The sequence below is a fragment of the Somniosus microcephalus genome, chromosome 34, assembly GCF_052327205.1.
Source record: "Somniosus microcephalus isolate GS21.2 chromosome 34, FLI_Smic_1.0, whole genome shotgun sequence".
NCBI classification, from domain to species: Eukaryota; Metazoa; Chordata; class Chondrichthyes; order Squaliformes; family Somniosidae; genus Somniosus; species Somniosus microcephalus.
Window position 1 is genome coordinate 18653959 of NC_141020.1, and position 19120 is coordinate 18673078.

General features: G+C 47.5%; 1 protein-coding gene across 1 annotated transcript in view; it reads right to left on the reverse strand.

Annotated features, from left to right (window-relative positions):
• Positions 1–17629, reverse strand: part of LOC147096854 (uncharacterized) — a 42991-nt gene extending 25362 nt beyond the window's left edge. Inside the window, exon 1 of the mRNA XM_085973160.1 lies at positions 17499–17629. Coding sequence (XP_085829286.1) covers positions 17499–17541 — 43 coding nt within the window. The 5' untranslated portion in view covers positions 17542–17629. The remainder of the gene's footprint in view (positions 1–17498) is intronic.
• Between the last annotated feature and the right edge of the window lie 1491 nt (positions 17630–19120).

The window sequence follows — 19120 nt, forward strand, 5'->3', positions numbered from 1 at the left end:
AGCTGACAGTGGAGCCCAGAGAGTCTCCAAGAAGCAGAAAAGGAAAAGTCGAAACAGAAGATGACCCATCTGAACCATGATTACCTCTACCAGATCACACACGTGGTCCCTCCGAACGGAGCCAATTCAGTTCGGAAGTTCAAACTGTTAAACCCATGGAAGGACTATTGAATGAGTCACTCCAGCAATGTGAACCGACTACACCACAGAGACTGAATCTATGAACTGTTTTCCACAGAGACTGAATCTGTGATCTGTTTTGACATGAAGTTATATATGTTATTATGTTATGTTAAACATGAAGTTATATGACGTTGACTCCATCGAGAGTATATCTGTAAATTGTTATATGACGTTGACTCCATCGAGAGTATATCTGCAACCTGTTTATATAAAATTGAAGATTGTATGTTTAACGGGATTCTGTAAGTAATAAGCTAGGAAGGGAGGAGTGTTGTGTATGTAACTGTTTACCTTTAAGGGAACTATAGAATGTGACCGTTCGCCTTTAAGAGCACTACTTCAGGGTGGCACTATTTATTGGCTCATGTATACTGTAATACCGATAGTGACCACACCAGTATATAAGGGTTGTGATACGTTAACTAGGGCAGAAATCGCCCAGACCTCTGAATAGTAAAGACCTGTTTTGTTTGTACTTCTAAAGTCTCTGAAGTTATTTACTGCACAACTTACAGACTTTACAGCTACCACAGGGAGTGGTTGAGGCGAATGGTATGGATGCGTTTGTCCTGCACTGTTGGAGGTGCCGTGTTTGGGCTGGGAAGTTAAAAGGAGGCCCTGCCTGCTCTCTCAGATGGATGTTAAAGACCCTGTGGCACTATTCGAAGCAAAGCAGGGGAACTTTACTGGTGCCCTGGCCAATAATCATCCCTCAAATCAAGCAACACCTAAAGCTGATCATCTGGTCATTTATTTAATTTCTGCTTGTGGGAGCTTGCTGTGCGCAAATTGGCTGCTGCATTTTCTACATATAACAGTGACTACACTCCAAAAATACCTTGGGATGTCCTGAGGTCGTGGAAGGTGCTATATAAATGCAAGTCTTTTCTTTCATAGAAACATAGAAACATAGCAGGAGTAGGCCATTCGGCCCCTCGAGCCTGCTCCGCCATTCAATGAGATCATGGCTGATCATCCAAACTCAGTACCCTGTCCCTGCCTTCTCCCCATATCCCTTGATCCCTTTAGCCTTAAGAAATATATCCAACTCTTTGTTGAATATATTTAATGAATTGGCCTCCACTGCCTTCTGTGGCAGAGAATTCCACAGGTTCACCACTCTCTGGGTGAAGAAATTCCTCCTCATCTCAGTCCTAAATGGCTTACCCCTTATCCTTAGACTGTGACCCCCTGGTTCTGGACTTCCCCGCCATCAGGAACATCCTTCCAGCATCTAGTCTGTCTAGTCCTGTTAGAATTTTATAGGTTTCAATGAGATCCCCTCTCAATCTTCTAAACTCCAGTGAGTATAAGCCCAATCGACCCAATCTCTCCTCATACGTCACCCTGCTGTGCGGTTAGATGGATTTAAAAACAAAACCTGTACCGCTGTTTCTCTTGGCATTTTCCTGTATTTTGTTCCTGCCCTTCTCTCGTGAAGGCCCGCTACAGAAAATGACGGCCTAGGCCTCCAGCGCTGGTCCAGGCAGCCAGACAGGCTTTGCCTCTGGAGGCTTTTGGGGACCTGACTCACGAGGAGGCCTCGGTACTTCCAGGGACCCGACAGCAACCACAACTACTGGAATTTATATCGGGGAGAAACATCCTCGGAGAGTGAGAGAGGTGCAAGGGCAAGTTGAATGCCCAACCAAAGAAAATGAGATTAGGAAGGGTGACCAAAAACTTGGTCAGAGAAGTAGGTTTTAAGGAGGACCCTAAAGGAGGAGAGGGAAATGGAGAGGCGGAGGGATCGAGGGAGAGAATTTCAGAGAGTGGCCACCACTGGTAGGGTAAAGGGAGGGCTGCCTTGTTTACGTTACAGCATAATTTTCGAAGACAGGTGTATTGATTTCTTTGTGGGTTCAATGATGAGACATTTATGAAAGAGAATGAGTTTTAATCTAAAGTCTGTTCAACTCTTTTATACAGCTTTTACAGGAGACACGATGCTGTGATGCATCTAGAACGAAACCGAAACTAAAACTAACTGCCTTGCTTCTCTCGGTCACATGCCCTCTGCTGGTCAGGCACAAGCAATCAATACATGCAATCATGCTATTAAGGCATCATAATCGAACAGGCAAATACCATCTCTATTTGCTGATATCATTACATCTCCTTTTCTTAAAACAAAAGTATTTTACTTTTAACTAACAACATGTTTTCTTTGTATTAATCTGCATTTTAACTGTAACACTTAATGAACTTACATTATCATTATCATGATCAAGGTTTTTTAACCTTGCTTTGTGTGTTCACATGAAATATGTCAATACACTAGAACTTGAAGAAAGAATAAGATAACACTACTTCCTTCTATAACAATAGTCCTTAAATTTGCTCAATGAGTCTCTCAGGAGGCTTCACGTGTCTTGAGGATTTTCTGATTGATTGTCCTTGAATCTGAGTTGTTGCCTCAGATGATTGGTTCTCAGCTGTGTGATCAGGTTGTTCAACAGTATCAGTCTCTTGACCTGCTGTGGCTGGTCCCATGAGAAGATCTCGATGATTTCTTCTCAGAACAGCACCCTCATCTGTCTGAATGGTGTATGATCTTGGTTGAACTTCACTCAGGACAGTTCCCTTCTGAGTCCATGTGTTTGTTTTGTCTTTGAACCTTACTTGGTCACCAGTGTGGAGTTCAGGTAGGTTTTGTGTTCCTCTGTCATAGTAGTACTTTTGCTTTTCTTTCTGTTGTTCTTTGAACTTCCTCACTTTCTCCCCCTCTTTTGTTTTCAGGAGGTTCTCCGGGATGGGTAGGTTTGACCTTAGCCGACGTCCCATCAGGAGTTGGGCTGGTGACATACCACACTCGAGCGGCGTTGTGCGGTATACAAGCATGCTCTGGTAGAAGTCAGTTCCACTGTCTTTTGCCTTGTACATCAGTCTTTTCACTGTCTGGACCGATTTTTCCACTAGTCCATTGGACTGTGGAAAGTGAGGACTTGACATTGTGTGGACAAAGTCCCACTCTTTGGCAAAGTGTCGGAAACTTGCATTGTAAAACTGAGGTCCGTTGTCTGTGAAGACCTCGCTTGCCACGCCATGTCTGGAGAATATGGCTTTCATACATGTTATCACAGCATCTGCAGTGGTGGTGTGCAGTCTACAAACCTCTGGATACAGGGAGTAATAGTCTGTGACTACAAGATAGTCCTTCCCTTGACATACGAATAGGTCAGCGCCTACCTTCTGGTAAGGTCTGTCTGGTGCTGGGTGTGGCTTTAGTGGTTCTACCGGATTGCTTGCTCGATATTTCAGGCATATTGTGCAGTTTGACACCTCATTTGTCACATCTTGGTTGATTCGTGGCCAGTACATCACCTCTCGTGCTCTTTTCTTACACTTTTCGATTCCCAGATGTCCTCCATGGATCTTTTTTAGCATCTCTCTTCTCAGACTCTTTGGGATAACTATTTTACTTCCTTTGTAGATGATGTCTTTGACCACTGATAGTTCCGCCCTGCAGTTCCAGTACTCTGCTATATCAGGTGAGCAGTCTTGCTTCATGTTGGGCCATCCATCCAAGATGCTTTTTCTCAGTCGTCTCATTGTTTCATCTTTGTTTGTCTCAGTCTTTATGAGCTCCATTTTTACATCTGCTATGGGCAGTGCACTTGTGATCATGTCCACGTAGGCGTTCACTTTGTCATCCATTGTGGTGTTTGCGGGCTCACTTGGGTCTACAGCTCTGGACAACGTGTCTGCTGTATACATCAGCTTACCCGGTGTGTACGCAACATTCAGTGTATAGCGTTGCAGCCTGATCATCATTCTTTGTATTCTAAGCGGACAGCTATTTAGTGGCTTTTGGAACAATGCAATCAAGGGCTTATGGTCAGTCTCTACACTGATTGCTTGTCCTGCCACAAACTGGTGAAATCTTTCACAGGCGTATGTGATGCTGAGCAGCTCCTTTTCTATTTGAGCATATCGCGTCTCTGCGTCTGTCATTGAGCGCGATGCATATGCAATAGTTTGCCAGTAGTCATATTGTTGCAGAAGAGCGGCACCGAGCCCACTCTGTGATGCATCTGATGATATCTTGATGGGTCTCGCTGGGTCATAAAACCTCAGAACTGGTTCCTCTGTGAGCAGTTTCTTTAGATCGCTCCATGACTTCTCATGCTCATAATTCCATTCCCATTCTATGTTCTTTTCAATTAGTCTTCTCAGTGGCGCCACCTTTTCTGAGAGGTTGGATATGAATTTCCCCATGTAGTTGATCATTCCATTAAACCTCTGCACGTCCTTTTTGCATTGTGGCTTTGGCATATTCTCAATGGCGGAGACCTTTCTGGGATCTGGTCTGATGCCCTCACTGCTAAGGATATCTCCCATGAATGTCAGTTCTGTCACCCCGAGCTGGCATTTCTCTCTATTCAGCTTCAGGTTTGTTTTCCTTGTTGCTTCCAGCACTTTTTTCAGTCTCTCATCATGCTCAGTTCTCGTGGTTCCCCATACTATGATGTCATCCATTGATGTATCAACTCCCTCCAGGTGCTCATAGATCATATGGATAGTCTTGTGATACACTTCAGGAGCTGAGGCAATGCCAAATGGTAACCTTAGGAATCTGTATCTGCCAAATGGACTGTTGAACGTGCACAGTCTTGAACTTGCTTCGTCCAGCTTCATCTGCCAAAATCCTGATGCTGCATCTAACTTGCTGAAATATTTTGCATTTGCAAACTGTGCCATGATTTCCTCACGTGTAGGAAGCTTGAAGTGCTCTCTCTTTATTGCTCTGTTTAGATCTCTTGGATCCAGGCAAATTCTGAGCTTTCCATTCTTTTTGTCCACTACGACGAGGGAACTCACCCACTCAGTTGGCTCATCTATCTTCTGAATCACGTTCAGGCTTTCCATCCTGTCCAACTCTGCCTTCAGTTGCTTTTGAAGAGCAAACGGAACTTTTCTGCATGGATGTATGACCGGTGTCATACTTTTATCTACTCTGATCGTGTGTTCTCCTGGAATGCAGCCTAGACCCTTAAATAGGTCGTTGTACTCTTTCATGAGTTCATCATAGACTGTCTCTCCTTTGCTTTCCACAACGAGGACTCTCTTTACCAGGTTCAGTCTCTCACAGGCTTTTAAACCTAGTATGGCTTGCACATCCTTTGGCACCACGATTAATGCTAGCGTGTGCTCTCTGTCCTTGTGTGTCACTTTGACAATGCATTTTCCTTTCACTGGTATATTAGTACCTGAGTATCCTGTCACTTTCACTTTTATTCTATGTATCTTTGGTCTGGGTCTAATTTTCTTAAAATCAGTCTCTGATATCACATTATCTTGTGCTCCAGTATCCAATTTAAATGGAATGTGTATGTCATTCACTTTTAGTGTCAACATCCAGTCTCTTTCTTCTTTTTTGTTTTCAGACACAACATCTACATAGAACTCCTCTATCTCGCTTTCATCTACTGTATGGACCTTGCTTTGTTGCGCTTGGTTCTTACAGCAACGGGCATAATGGTTGTTCTTGTTGCAACTATTGCATGTTTTACCATATGCTGGACACTTTTTTGGTGGATGGTGGAAAGACTACATGACTTTCGATTGTCCCTTTCATTTTCGTTCGCTGGCCACGCCTCTTTTTTCACATTGGCGCTCTTTTTGTTAAACGGTTTGTGTCCGTTCATTCTCACTGCATCCACGTTGCAGCTATTGTCACTGAACAGCTCCTTTGCCTGCAACTTCACAGTCTCTGTAGCCCTACACAGTGCTATGGCTTTTCCCAGGTCTAGATCTTGCTCTCTTAGCAGTCTTTCCCTTAGACCATTATCTGGAATACCACACACCAGTCTGTCTTTTATCAGTGAGTCTGCCAATCCCCCAAATTCACACGATTTGCTTCTGTTTCTCAGTTCAGTCACATACTGATCAATAGTCTCACCCGTTTTCTGTACACATGTGAAAAATCTGTGCCTCTCAAACGTCACGTTACGTTTAGGTATGCAGTAGGCCTCAAACTGTTCCATTATTTTATCTAGCTTCATTTTGTCTCCATTAGCAGCGAATGTGAAGTTATTATACACCTCCAGCGCTTCATCACCCACGACATGTAAGAACAGTGACGATTTCTTTTTATTACTTTTCTCGTCAGCTCCGATTGCCGCTAAATACAACTCTAAACATTGTTTGAATCTCCTCCATTTTTCAGCCACATTACCTGTCAACTGAAGCGTCGCCGGTGGGAGTAAACCTTCCATTTTTCACTTCGTTAGCTATTCTCCAATGGTAAGCAACGATGTTCTCTTTTGGCTTGCTAATTTGTGGAGAGCTGATTTAACTTCAAATTTTTTCTCTTCATCTCTTTCAGCCACTTCTGACACCATGTATTGATTTCTTTGTGGGTTCAATGATGAGACATTTATGAAAGAGAATGAGTTTTAATCTAAAGTCTGTTCAACTCTTTTATACAGCTTTTACAGGAGACACGATACTGTGATGCATCTAGAACGAAACCGAAACTAAAACTAACTGCCTTGCTTCTCTCGGTCACATGCCCTCTGCTGGTCAGGCACAAGCAATCAATACATGCAATCATGCTATTAAGGCATCATAATCGAACAGGCAAATACCATCTCTATTTGCTGATATCATTACAACAGGGTAAATGATTAAAAGCAGCTTTCACAATGAATGTAACGTAAACTCGCTGATGTCGCCAGCTTTGGATAAAGCTTCAGCAGATTTCATCTTTAAGCTGCATCGCCCTCTTCCTATTGGAGAAGCAGACTTCATCCTTTGTCAACAGAGTTGTACTCGATGTGAAGTGCTTCACATCCATTTACAGAACCCAATCCTGCCTTTTTATGGCTTTTGTTCAACGGCATGAGGGGATTAATTTAACTTCTCACTACACAATAACACTGCCTGCACAGGTTTATGCCGACTCTTCTGCCACTAGCCCTGAGATTTACTGAGCTTCCTCCGTGCATCAGTGATTCTACTCCCTCCAGTCTTCGCCCCCTCCTCGCCTGAAGGTGATGACCACGGCTGTGGCCTTTACCCGCCTCGGTCCCACTCTCTGGAATTCCTTCCGTACACCCCTCTCTACCTCTCCACTCCCCTCTCCGGATCCTCGACCAAATGCCCAGTTTTTATGTGGGAGCCAAACTTTACTTCCTCCTCTCTGAATAATTTCCGTTTTATTGCCCTGAAGACCAGCGTTGCTAACTCTAGTAGGCCACATTCCCCGAGGATTCATCATGTGACTTCTTATCTCCTGCCCAGCCAAACAACCTTTCTTCCTATTTCCAATATTTTTTATAACTAATGAACAAAAATGTTTAAAGAAAATGAAAAATAAAACACACCGTTTTTTTTTAACACCTCCCTGTGATTTATCACATCAGAGTCCAGGAAATTAATATTTAATTCCTGGAGCCTCCTGGACAATCCTGGGGCGTCAGCGACCCCACTGAAGACACGACACACAATTCCAGCACGCCACCCAGAGAGAGGAAGGCAGGCATTAAGCTCCCCTGATGCCTCAGTGGGTTTATGCAGCGTAGCTCAGCCAGAGAGACTATGGAAGGCACTGGGTTCAGTCCACAGTCAGTATTGAGTTAGCTGCCGTCAATATAAATCTTAGAGCCATGCAGCACAGAAGGAGGCCAATCGGCCCATCGTACCTGTGCCGGCTCTCTGAAAGGGCTATCCAATCCGTCTCACTCCCCCTGCTCTTTCCCCATATCCCTGCAAAATGTTCCTTTTAATCAGTCACAGGTTGATACCGTAAACATGTTTACATTGCTTGAAAATTCCCTTGTCCAGTTCTTTTCTTTCAACCAATCAACATTCAGTGGCTCAGTGGGTGGCACTCTCACCTCTGAGTCAGAAGGTCGTGGGTTCAAGTCCCACTCCAGAGACTTGAACACAAACATCTAGGCTGACACTCCCAGTGCAGTACTGAGGGAGTGCTGCACTGTCGGAGGTGTTGTCCTCTGGGATGAGATGCTACACCGAGGCCCCATCTGCCCTCTCAGGTGGATTTATCTTATCTCCTTTTCTAAGGAAGGATATACTTGCCTTGGAGGCGGTGCAACAAAGGTTCACTAGATTGATTCCTGGGATGAGAGGGCTGTCCTATGATGAGAGATTGTGTAGAATGGGCCGATACTCTCTGGAGTTTCGAAGAATGAGAGGTGATCTCATTGAAAAATACAAGATTCTGAAGGGGATTGACAGGGTAGATGCTGAGAGGTTGTTTCCCCTGGCTGGAGAGTCTAGAACCAGGGGGCATAGTCTCAGGATAAAGGGTCGGCCATTTAGGACTGAGATGAGGAGGAATTTCTTCACTCAGAGGGTGGTGAATCTTTGGAATTCTCTGCCCCAGAGGGCTGTGGATGCTGAATCATTGGGTATATTCAAGGCTGAGATCGATAGATTTTTGGGCCTAGAAATTCAGTGGGCTGCGCCACCAGTTAGCGCCCAAAGAGGGCACTCAGTGGCTTTAGCGCCACTGGCCACACCTCCCACGATATTTAGCGGGGCGCTAATGGCGGCATTAGCCTGTAGCGCTGCGCCGCCACCGATGACGTCATCGGTGTGCGCAGCGCCCCGCTCCCGCCCCGATGATCATATTTGGTCGCGCCCGCCTCTTTAACGCCGGTCGCAAATTGCGACCGGTTCACAGGGCCTACCTGTGGCGGTCGTGGCGCTAGTTAAGGTGGAGGTGCGGGCGGCCGCTTTTTCGGCGGCCGCCTGCCAGCACCTCCGTCCCCGGCCTCCTAACCCCCCCCCCCCGCGGCATTGCCAGCTGTTTCCTGAGAGCCCGGCACTTCTCCTTGGTGCCGGGCTCATTTGCCGGCACTCGCGAGCGGGGATCGCGCTGTTGCAGGCACCTCCCCCTTAACAGTGGGAGGAAGGCCTGCAGTACCGCAGCGTGCCGTGCCGCAGCGTGTGGCGCTGCGGCACGTTGCGCTGCGGTAATCAGTTTCAGTGCCCCAAGCGGGACGCGGGGAGCCTCGAGTAGCGGCCCGCTTCCGTTTGGGGCGCTGAAACTGAATATCGGGATGGCGCTAGTGGCTCCGCTCGCAGCGGTAATTCCGGCGCCCAGGCGAGCTTGGCGCCCCAAACGGCGCCCAACTGAATTTCTAGGCCTTGGACTCTCGGGGAATCGAGGGATATGGAGATCGGGCGGGAAAGTGGAGTTGAGGTCGATGATCAGCCATGATCTCATTGAATGGCGGGGCAGGCTCGAGGGGCCGAATGGCCTACTCCTGCTCCTATTTCTTATGTTCTTATGTAAAAGATCCCAGGGCACTATTTTGAAGAAGAGCAGGGGAGTTCTCCCCAGTGTCCTGGTGAATATTTATCCCTCAACCAACATCACTAAAAACAGATTATCTGGTCATTATCACATTGCTGTTTGTGGGAGCTTGCTGTGCGCAAATTGGCTGCTGTGTTCCCTACAGTACAGCAATGACTACACTTCAAAAGTACTTCATTGGCTGCAAAGTGTGTTGGGACGTCCTGAGGTTATGAAAGGCGCTATATAAAGGCAAGTCTTTCTTTCCTTTTCCTTTTTGTATGAGATATTGCACTGAATGTTGTAATGAAGTGAATGCTCATTGGTCCCCGCACAACACCAACAGACAAAGCTCATTGGACGAGATGTTCCATCAGTAGCCCAGGTAGGAAGAGGAAAGGCGGTGATTGAGGTGAGGGTTAAGTTTGGAGTTTGGGGTTTGGAGCAGCTCAGCCATGTCCCCACCTATTTTAAAGCCCCTCCTGTAACAGATCCCTGAAGGTAGCAGGACAGGTAGATAAGGTGGTTAAGAAGGCATATGGAATGCTTGCCTTTATTAGCCGTGGCATAGAATACAAGAGCAGGGAGGTTATGCTTCAACTGTATAAAACACTAGTTAGGCCTCAGCTAGAGTACTGCGTGCAGTTCTGGTCACCACATTACAGGAAAGATGTGATTGCACTAGAGAGGGTACAGAGGAGATTTACAAGGATGTTGCTGGGAGTAGAGAATCTTAGCTATGAGGAAAGACTGGATAGGCTGGGTCTGTTTTCCTTGGAACAGAGGAGGCTGAGGGGAGACCTTATTGAGGTGTATAAAATTATGAGGGGCCTAGATAAAGTGGATAGAAAGGACCTATTTCCCTTAGCAGAGGGGTCAAAAACCAGGGGCACAGATTTAAAGTAACTGGTGGAAGGTTTAGAGGGGATTTGAGGGGAAATGTCTTCACCCAGAGGGTTGTGGGGGTCTGGAACTCACTGCCTGAAAGGGTGGTAGAGGCAGGAACCCTAACCACATTTAAAAAGTACTTGGATGTGCACTTGGGATGCTGTAACCTGCAGGGCTACGGACCAAGAGCTGGGAAGTGGGATTAGGCTGGATAGCTCTTTGTTGGCCGGCGCGGACACGATGGGCCGAAATGGCCTCCTTCCGTGCTGTAACTTTCTATGATTCTATGATAGTTCACGTTGGAAATGATGGGTGATGTACAATGGGGAGGGGGAAATCTTAACCCCCAATTTAATACAATTTAACCCCCACCCCGATCTCACTGCCTTCCCGCAGATCCCGAAATGATCCTGTTCATTTTAGCAGCCGAGCCGGACACCCACTGAAAGGCGGAGGGGTTCTGCCTGCTTTAAGCATGAAGATTGGCTACCAACGACGTCAGTGGGGCCCGACTGCAATCTTAACCCCAGGGGTACGTGGGGAAGTTCTCGTGGCTTCCTCGCCAGACCTAACCGGTTGGGAAGAGGAACTGGGGACCAGAAAAATCCCAGAAAGGTAAGATTGTTTTCACTTTTTTTCTGATTTCTCCTGGGTCTGGAGGAGCAGGAATCAGCCTCCGGGCCCCACAACATAAGAACATAAGAAATAGGAGCAGGAGTAGGCCAATCGGCCCCTCGAGCCTGCTCCGCCATTCAATAAGACCATGGCTGATCTGATCCTAACTGCCAATCCACTATCACAGAACCATCTCCTGAATCTAACAGAATCAGACACACGAAATAGGAGCAGGATCAGGCTACACGGCCCCTGGGCCCGCTACCCACAGGGCCATGACCGATCCGAACCTAGACTCATGTCCAAATTCCTGCCCGCTCCCCGTAACCCTTAATTCCCTTTACTTCTAGGAAACTGTCTATTTCTGTTTTAAATTTATGTAATGATGTAGCTTCTACAGCTTTTTGGGGCAGCATATTCCATGGACCTACCACCCTCTGAGTGAAGTAGTTCCTCCTCATCTCAGTTTTGAAAGAGCAGCCCCTTATTCTAAGACTATGCCCCCCAGTTCTAGTTTCACCCATCATCGGGAACATCTTCCCTGCATCCACCCGATCCAACCCCTTCACAATCTTATATGTTTCAATAAGATCGCCTCTCATTCTTCTGAACTCCAATGAGTAGAGTCCCAATCTACTCAACCTCTCCTCATATGTCCATCCCCTCATCCCCGGGATTAACCGAGTGAACCTTCTTTGTACTGACTCGAGAACAAGTATGTCCTTTCTTAAGTATGGACACCAAAACTGTACGCAGTATTCCAGGTGCGGTCTCACCAATACCTTGTACAACTGAAGCAATACTGAAGCAATACAACTGAAGCAATACAAGATAGTCTTGGGCCTCCCTTGTGTGTCTGATAAAGAATCCTGCACTGGGAGAGCGGTAATCAGCGGATTGGGATCCCGCATGCGCTTAAAACACCCATGATAGACTAGCAGCGGCTGGGCAAGCCCTGTGCCACTGGGGCAGGGAGGAGAGAGGAGCTCGATAGATTGTCCCAGGCTCCGTTATTTGGCGATTTACTTGCACTTCTTGCAATCTAGTATACTGTATTCGCTGCTCACGATGTGGTCTCCTCTACATTGGGGGAGAGCAAACGTAGATTGGGTGACCGCTTTGCGGAACACCTCCGTTCAGTCCGTAAGGGTGACCCCGAGCTTCCGGTCGCCTGTCACTTTAATTCACCGCTCCACCCCCACTCTGACCTCTCTGCCCTCGGCCTCTTACACTGTCCCAATGAAGCTCAACGTAAGCTCGAGGAACAGCACCCCATCTTTCGATTAGGCACTTTACAACTTTTGGACTCAACATTGAGTTCAACAATTTCAGACCATAACCTCGGCTCCCATTTTTTCTAACAGTAGGTGCTGGTCATGGTTCTGCCGTTAGACCTCCTCTAGAGCCATCTTTTGTTTCTTTACTTGTCCCATTACCATCTCCTTCTGCCTCGCACCATCATCCCTTTTGTCATTTAATCTCTCCCGCCTTTCACCCTATCACAGACCTTCCCTTTTGTCCTTTCCTCCACTCCCCACTGTCCCTGACTCGGTACTTGATTAAAACCTGTTACATCTCTAACTTTTTCCAGTTCTGACCTGAACTGTTAACTCTGTTTCTCTCTCCACAGACGCTGCCTGGCCTGCTGAGTATTTCCAGCCATTTCTGTTATTATTTCAGATTTCCAGCATCCGCAGTATTTTGCTTTTCAGTTATTTACTTATTGGCTTCCCACCTCTTTGCTTCAGGCCTCACTCTGTTCCCCCGCGGTGAGTGGGGCACCTGCTTCTAAAGCCTCCTGTCAATATTTATCAATTAACATCACTAAAACAGATTATCTGGTCACTGTCACATTGCTGTAGAGCATCTACCAAGGAAGCTACCCCTCTGATCGCCCCCTCCCTCTGAGTGAGAGTCAGGCCTCGATCTGGCACCTCCTCCCAATGCCACGACTGAAAGCAACAACAAGTGGAATGAATTGTGGGCAGACCAAATCTATTTTTAATACTTGTCCTAGGATGTGGGCGTCACTGGCTAGGTCTGCATTTATTGCCCATCCCTAGTTGCCCTGAGAAGTTGATGGCTGTGCTCCATGGTTGCGGGGCCTGCTGTCATGGCAACAGTCCCTCCGACAGCAGAACTTTAGTAAGGGACCCCCTCAATGTAGACATTGTAGTGTCAGTTGTGTCTCAGTGGGTAGCACTCTCGCCTGCTGAGTCAGAAGGTTGTGAGTTCAAGTCCCACTCCAGACGTTTGAGCGCAAGAGCACCTCCCAAACCCGCGACCTCTTCCACCTAGAAGGACAAGGGCAGCAGGCGCACGGGAACACCACCACCTCCAAGTCACACACCATCCTGACTTAGAAATATATCGGCCGTTCCTTCATCGTCGCTGGGTCAAAATCCTGGAACTCCCTCCCTAACAGCACTGTGGGAGTACCTTCACCACACGGACTGAAGCGGTTCAAGAAGGCGGCTCACCACCACCTTCTCAAGGGCAATTAGGGATTTAGGGATGGGCAATAAATGCCGGCCTTGCCAGCGACGCCCACATCCCATAAACGAAGATTAAAAAAAATCTAGGCTGACGCGCCCAGTGCAGTGCTGAGGGAGTGCTGCACTGTCGGAGGTGCCGTCTTTCGGATAAGACGTTAAACCAAGACACCGACTGCCCTCTCGGGTGGACGTAAAAGATCCCATGGCTCTATTTCGAAGAAGAGCTGGGGAGTTCTCCCTGGTGTATTAGCCAATATTTATCACTAAGACAGATTATCTGGTCACTGTCACATTGCTGTTTGTGGGAGCTTGCTGTGCGCAAATTGGCTGCCGCATTTCCTACATTACAACAGCGACTACACTTCAAAAGTACTTGATTGGCTGTAAAGTGCTTTGAGACGTCCTGAGGTCGTGCAAGGCGCTATAGAAATGCACGTCTTTCTTTTTTAAAAGATCACCATTAAAAGTTTAGGTGATAGACTTAAAATCCTATCAGTTTATGATTATCAGTGATTTATCTTTAAGGAAAGGAACCCTTGGAATCAGCAACCTTCTATTGTTACTCTTTCCATTGTCCTAATTGAACAACATGACGGCGGGTGCTTAATCCGACAGCCCCTAATAATCCCCACCCATTCCAGCAATGAATTCTGACCCATCTTTCACATTAAAATAGTTCAACAGCATCTGGCCCAGTGTGAACTAATAACACTGGGGGGCTGCGCCTGGCCAGAGAGAGCAGATTAAGGAATGATTAATTTATGTTTTATGGGGCCACAATTCTTGCTCAGATTAGGAAGCAATCAGCTTTTTGCAGTGCTAATCCTTAATGCTCTCAGAGGCCCGTGTGGGCTGGAGCTTGGCTGGGAGAGGGATGGTGTAATGTTTGATTGGAAGCTGTGTAATCTGGAACAGAACTCAATTCCTGCCTGTTTTCCATCCCCCCACACTCTCTGATCGCTCTCCACGGATTCGCGCGGAGTAGTGCCTTACGACGGATCCCATCTCCCCTTCCCTCGCCGTGCCTGGCGTGATCGGTTGCTCGAGTAACAAGCCCCGGAGGTCTGATAACATCACTTTCTCAGCTCTAACTAATTATTCCGTCTAATCCACGATTTGTTGAGAAATTTTAGGGCAAATATTACGAATGATAAAAGGAAGACTTGCATTTCTATAGCACCTTTAACGACCTCAGGATGTCCCAAAGCGCTTTACAGCCAATGAAGTACTTTTGAAGTGGAGTCACTGTTGTAATGTGGGATACGCAGCAACCAAGTTGCGCAAGATTGGGTTTATACTCGCTGGAGTTCAGAAGAATGAGAGGGGATCTCATTGAAACTTATAAAATTCTGTCAGGCCTGGACAGACTAGATGCAGGAAGGATGTTCCTGATGGCGGGGGAGTTCAGAACCAGGGGTCACAGTCTAAGGATAAGGGGTAAGCCATTTAGGACAGAGATGGGAAGGAATTTCTTCACCCAGAGAGTGGTGAACCTGTGGAATTCTCTACCACAGAAGGCAGTTGAGGCCAATTCATTAAATATATTCAAGAAAGAGTTGGATATATTTCTTAAGGCTAAAGGGATCAAGGGATATGGGGAGAAGGCAGGGACAGGGTACTGAGTTTGGATGATCAGCCATGATCTCATTGAATGGCGGAGCAGGCTCGAGGGGCCGAATGGCCTACTCCTGCTCCTATCTTCTATGTTTCTATCCCACAAATAGTAATAAGATAAATAGCAGGTCATCTGTTTTAGGTGTTGATTGAGGGATAAATATTAGCCAGGACACCGGGGTGAGCTCCCCCCGCTCTTCTTCAAAATAGTGCCATGGGATCTTTTACACCCACCTGAGAGAACACACGGCGGGGCGGGGGGGGGTGGGGTGGGGCCTCGGTTTAACGTCTCATCCGAAAGACGGCACCTCCGACAGTGCGGCACTCCCTCAGCACTGCACTGGGAGTGTCAGCCCAGAGTATGTGCTCAAGTCCCTGAAGTGGGATTCGAACCCACGATCTTCTGGCCCAAGAGGAGAGTGTGCTACCCACTGAGCCACGGTCGGAGGTGGAGTTCGCGATACGTATTCCTGGCACGGAGCGCATATCAAATAATTGCTTGCATGCCCCCGATATATTTATATATCTGTGGGTAACATTTGGTAGATATCCCCTCCCCCCGACTATGAACCCGGGGGTGGGGGCAGGAGGTATTGCTGAAACCTGGTACTGAAATTAACGCTGATATTACTTACATGAAAGAAAACCATCCGCATTTGTTGCCTGTTGGTTACAGCCCACCCAAAGACAAATTGACCTGTTTGATGATGTAGGAATGACCCTGGAAGTTATTGGATAGGAAGAATGAGGAGAAGCAATATGAACTAAATGGTCCAATTTTAAAGGGGGTGCAGGAACAGAGAGACCCGGGGGTGTACGCACACAAATCGTTGAAGGTGGCAGGACAAGTTGAGCAGGCTGTTCAAAGGGCGTGTGGGATCCTTGGCTTTATTAGTAGAGGCATAGAGTACAAAAACAAGGAAGGTGTGCTAAACCTTTACAAAGCACTGGTTAGGCCTCAGCTGGTGCACTGTGTTCAATTCTGGGCACCGCACTTTAGGAAGGATGTCAAGGCCTTGGAGAAGGTGCTGAGGAGATTTACTGGAATGGTGCCAGGGATGCGGGACTTCAGTTATCTGGAGAGACTGGAGAAGCTGGGGTCGTTCTCCTCAGAGCAGAGAAGGTTAAGAGAAGATTTGATAGAGGTGTTCAAAATCATGACGGGTTTTGATCGAGTAAATAAGGTGAAACTGTTCCCAGTGGCGGAAGGGGCGATAACCAGAGGACACAGATTGAGGGTGATTGGCAAAAGAACCAGAGGCGACATAAGAAAACATTTTTTTTACACCGCGAGTTGTCGTGATCTGGAACGCGTTGCCTGAAAGGGCGGTGGAAGCAGATTCAATAGCAATTTTCAAAAGGGAATTGGATAAGTACTTGGAGGGAAAAAATTTACAGGGCTACGGGGAAAGAGCAGGGGAGTGGGATTAATTGGATAGCTCGACCAGAGAGCCGGCACAGGCAGGATGGGCCGAATGGCCTCCTCCTGTGCTGAATCATTCTATGCAGAGCCGTGAGAATCCAGGGAAAACAGCATCAACACCGTTTTTCCGGGGTTTCTGGGGCTGTTCCGCCAAATTGATCCGGATAACACCCCCCCCCCCCCCCGCCCCCGGCAGAAATTCACTCCTGGTGAAACTTGTTTGGTTGAAATTGTCGAATCTCGGGCTGGGGAGGGACCTCAGTGCTGGGGAACAGAACACCTTCGCATTTCAGGCGTCAAGCACTCCTAAGCCAGCTGAATGCAGTGTGCAATCTGTTGACGTGTGTTTCGAAGCCAGGACTGTCCCTCACTGACTTATCGATCAGCGCCTCTCGGTATTTTCACCCTCTCTCTTATCTGAAGAAATCGAACTGGCTGGGGTCAAGGGGGAATATCGGATTTCTGTTGACGACTTTTAAAGCCATCACACAGTCTGTCTCTTTCCATGATATTAACGCATAAAGGTTTCTATTCTACCTCAAAGCAACTGGCAAAGAAAAGCTTTAAGCACGCAAGTAGACGGATGAATTTCACCAGATGAATATAGGCGGAGGTTAGAAGAGAAATTTTCACACAGAGGGGTTTCTGAGAGCATGCGATGCTCCACCACAAGGAACTATTGAGGTAGAAACTGCAATAATTTAAAAGGGAATTGGATAAGTATTTGAAGAGGAAGAATATAAAAGGACACGGGAAAGGATAAGGAAATGGGTTTGGAGTATAACTCCAGTTAGACAGCTAACACAGGCGCGATGGGCTGAATGGCCCCCTTCTGTACTGTAATTTTCTGTGATTAAACAGATATGCTTTTTAATATTTAGTAATCGTGACTTACCCAGTAAATCATTGTTTGAGCCTGTCCCTGGTCTAGTTCCCCCCGGGTCACCGTGAGTCTGATGTAATCTGGTCTCCTAGCCGTCGGGGAAAAAGACAATGGCATGTTTTACTACCTTACCGTACTTCTTCAGGTAGCCCTGGTGAAGCCCTCGACTGCACATCCTAGAACATTGCCGTCGCCAGCCCTGCAAGCCCACAGCCGATACCGACAGGATCTATCAATTTCAGGCAAGTGTGGTGGGGCTGGGAGCAAACTTGCACTGACATCATCGTCTGAGGCAGCCAATCGCGGCAGGGTCCGAGGATTTTCACCGACACCACAATCGGAGCGCTCTGATTGGGTGTAACCCTTTTGCTGGCTGCACAGACACAGACACTGGCAGAGCATCAGTGATTCAGAGAGGGAGCAGGGAAGGTGAACGGAGGGACCCGCAGGAGACTGGGTCCCGTTTACAGACTCTGACAACAGATTTCCATCTTCAGCACTTTAACAAAACACCGAGGGGGCATTTCCAGAAGCTCACCGAGAGCCCACTTAGAGTTGTCAGCTGTGGCTCAGTGGGCAGCACTCTCGCCTCTTGAATCAGCGTGGATGTGGGTTCAAGTCCCACTCCCGAGACTTGTGCACAAAAATCTAGGCTGACACTCCCAGTGCAGTACTGAGGGAGTGCTGCACTGTCGGAGGTGCCGTCTTTCCGATGAGACGTTAAACCGAGGCCCCGTCTGCCCTCTCAGGTGGATGTAAAAGATCCCATGGCACTATTTCGAAGAAGAGCAGGGGAGTTCTCCCCGGTGTCCTGGCCAATCGACATCACTAAAACAGATTATCTGGTCATTATCACATTGCTGTTTGTGGGAGCTTGCTGTGTGCAAATTGGCTGCTACATTACAACAGTGACTGTACTTCATTGGCTGTAAAGTGCTTTGAGATGGTTGTGAAAGGTGCTATAGAAATGCAAGTCTTAATAATTTTGTTGTTCTGGTTAGCAGTAGGGTTGTTAGATTGGTCCCTTCATTCCTGAGAAAAGGCGGGGGTGGACAGTAGGGGTTCCTGCTAATGACATCCCTGCTGGACAGTGCAAGTGCATGGACGTCAAGTGAGGACAGAATTGGGTTTAATGTGATGCCCTTCACAGTCAAAGAAACTTGCTCACACTCAGGGTTGGCTTTGCTGCCCAGTGAATGGGCGTTTAAATCCAGCTTGCACTGCCCGGCCTCACCAGTGAAACATGGCCAACTTTGGGCTGGGTCCCCGAAGACAGTTGGGGGAAAAGATTCGGTTGCTTTGCGTCTCCCATTAGCGCCCAAAGCGACTAGCGCGCGGGCGCGGCGATGTTTGCGCCGCTAGCGAAATTGCCCAGACATTTTGCGGCAGTGCTACACGCTGCCGCCACGATCTCCTGCGCCCGCAGATCGTGACGTCAGTTGAGCGTGCAACGCCCCGGACCGGATATTGAGTGGCGCCCCCATCTTACCACCTGCCGCTAGCAACGACAGATTGAGGGGAGCGTTTTGCAGTCAGGAAGGGACTGGGGGAGCGCTATTTAAAGGCGACCGCTTCCTGCCTTTTTTTGTTGGTGATATTTTTGCACCATGCATTCTGAGAGAGAGAGAGAGACTTCTGGAGAGATTCAACGCTGTGTGAAGGAGTTTTGGATACTGAGCAGTACTTTGCAGGTTCATTTTGATTTGACCTTCCATGCATCGATTTAGAAGAGACTGTGGGGGCTGCACTCTGAG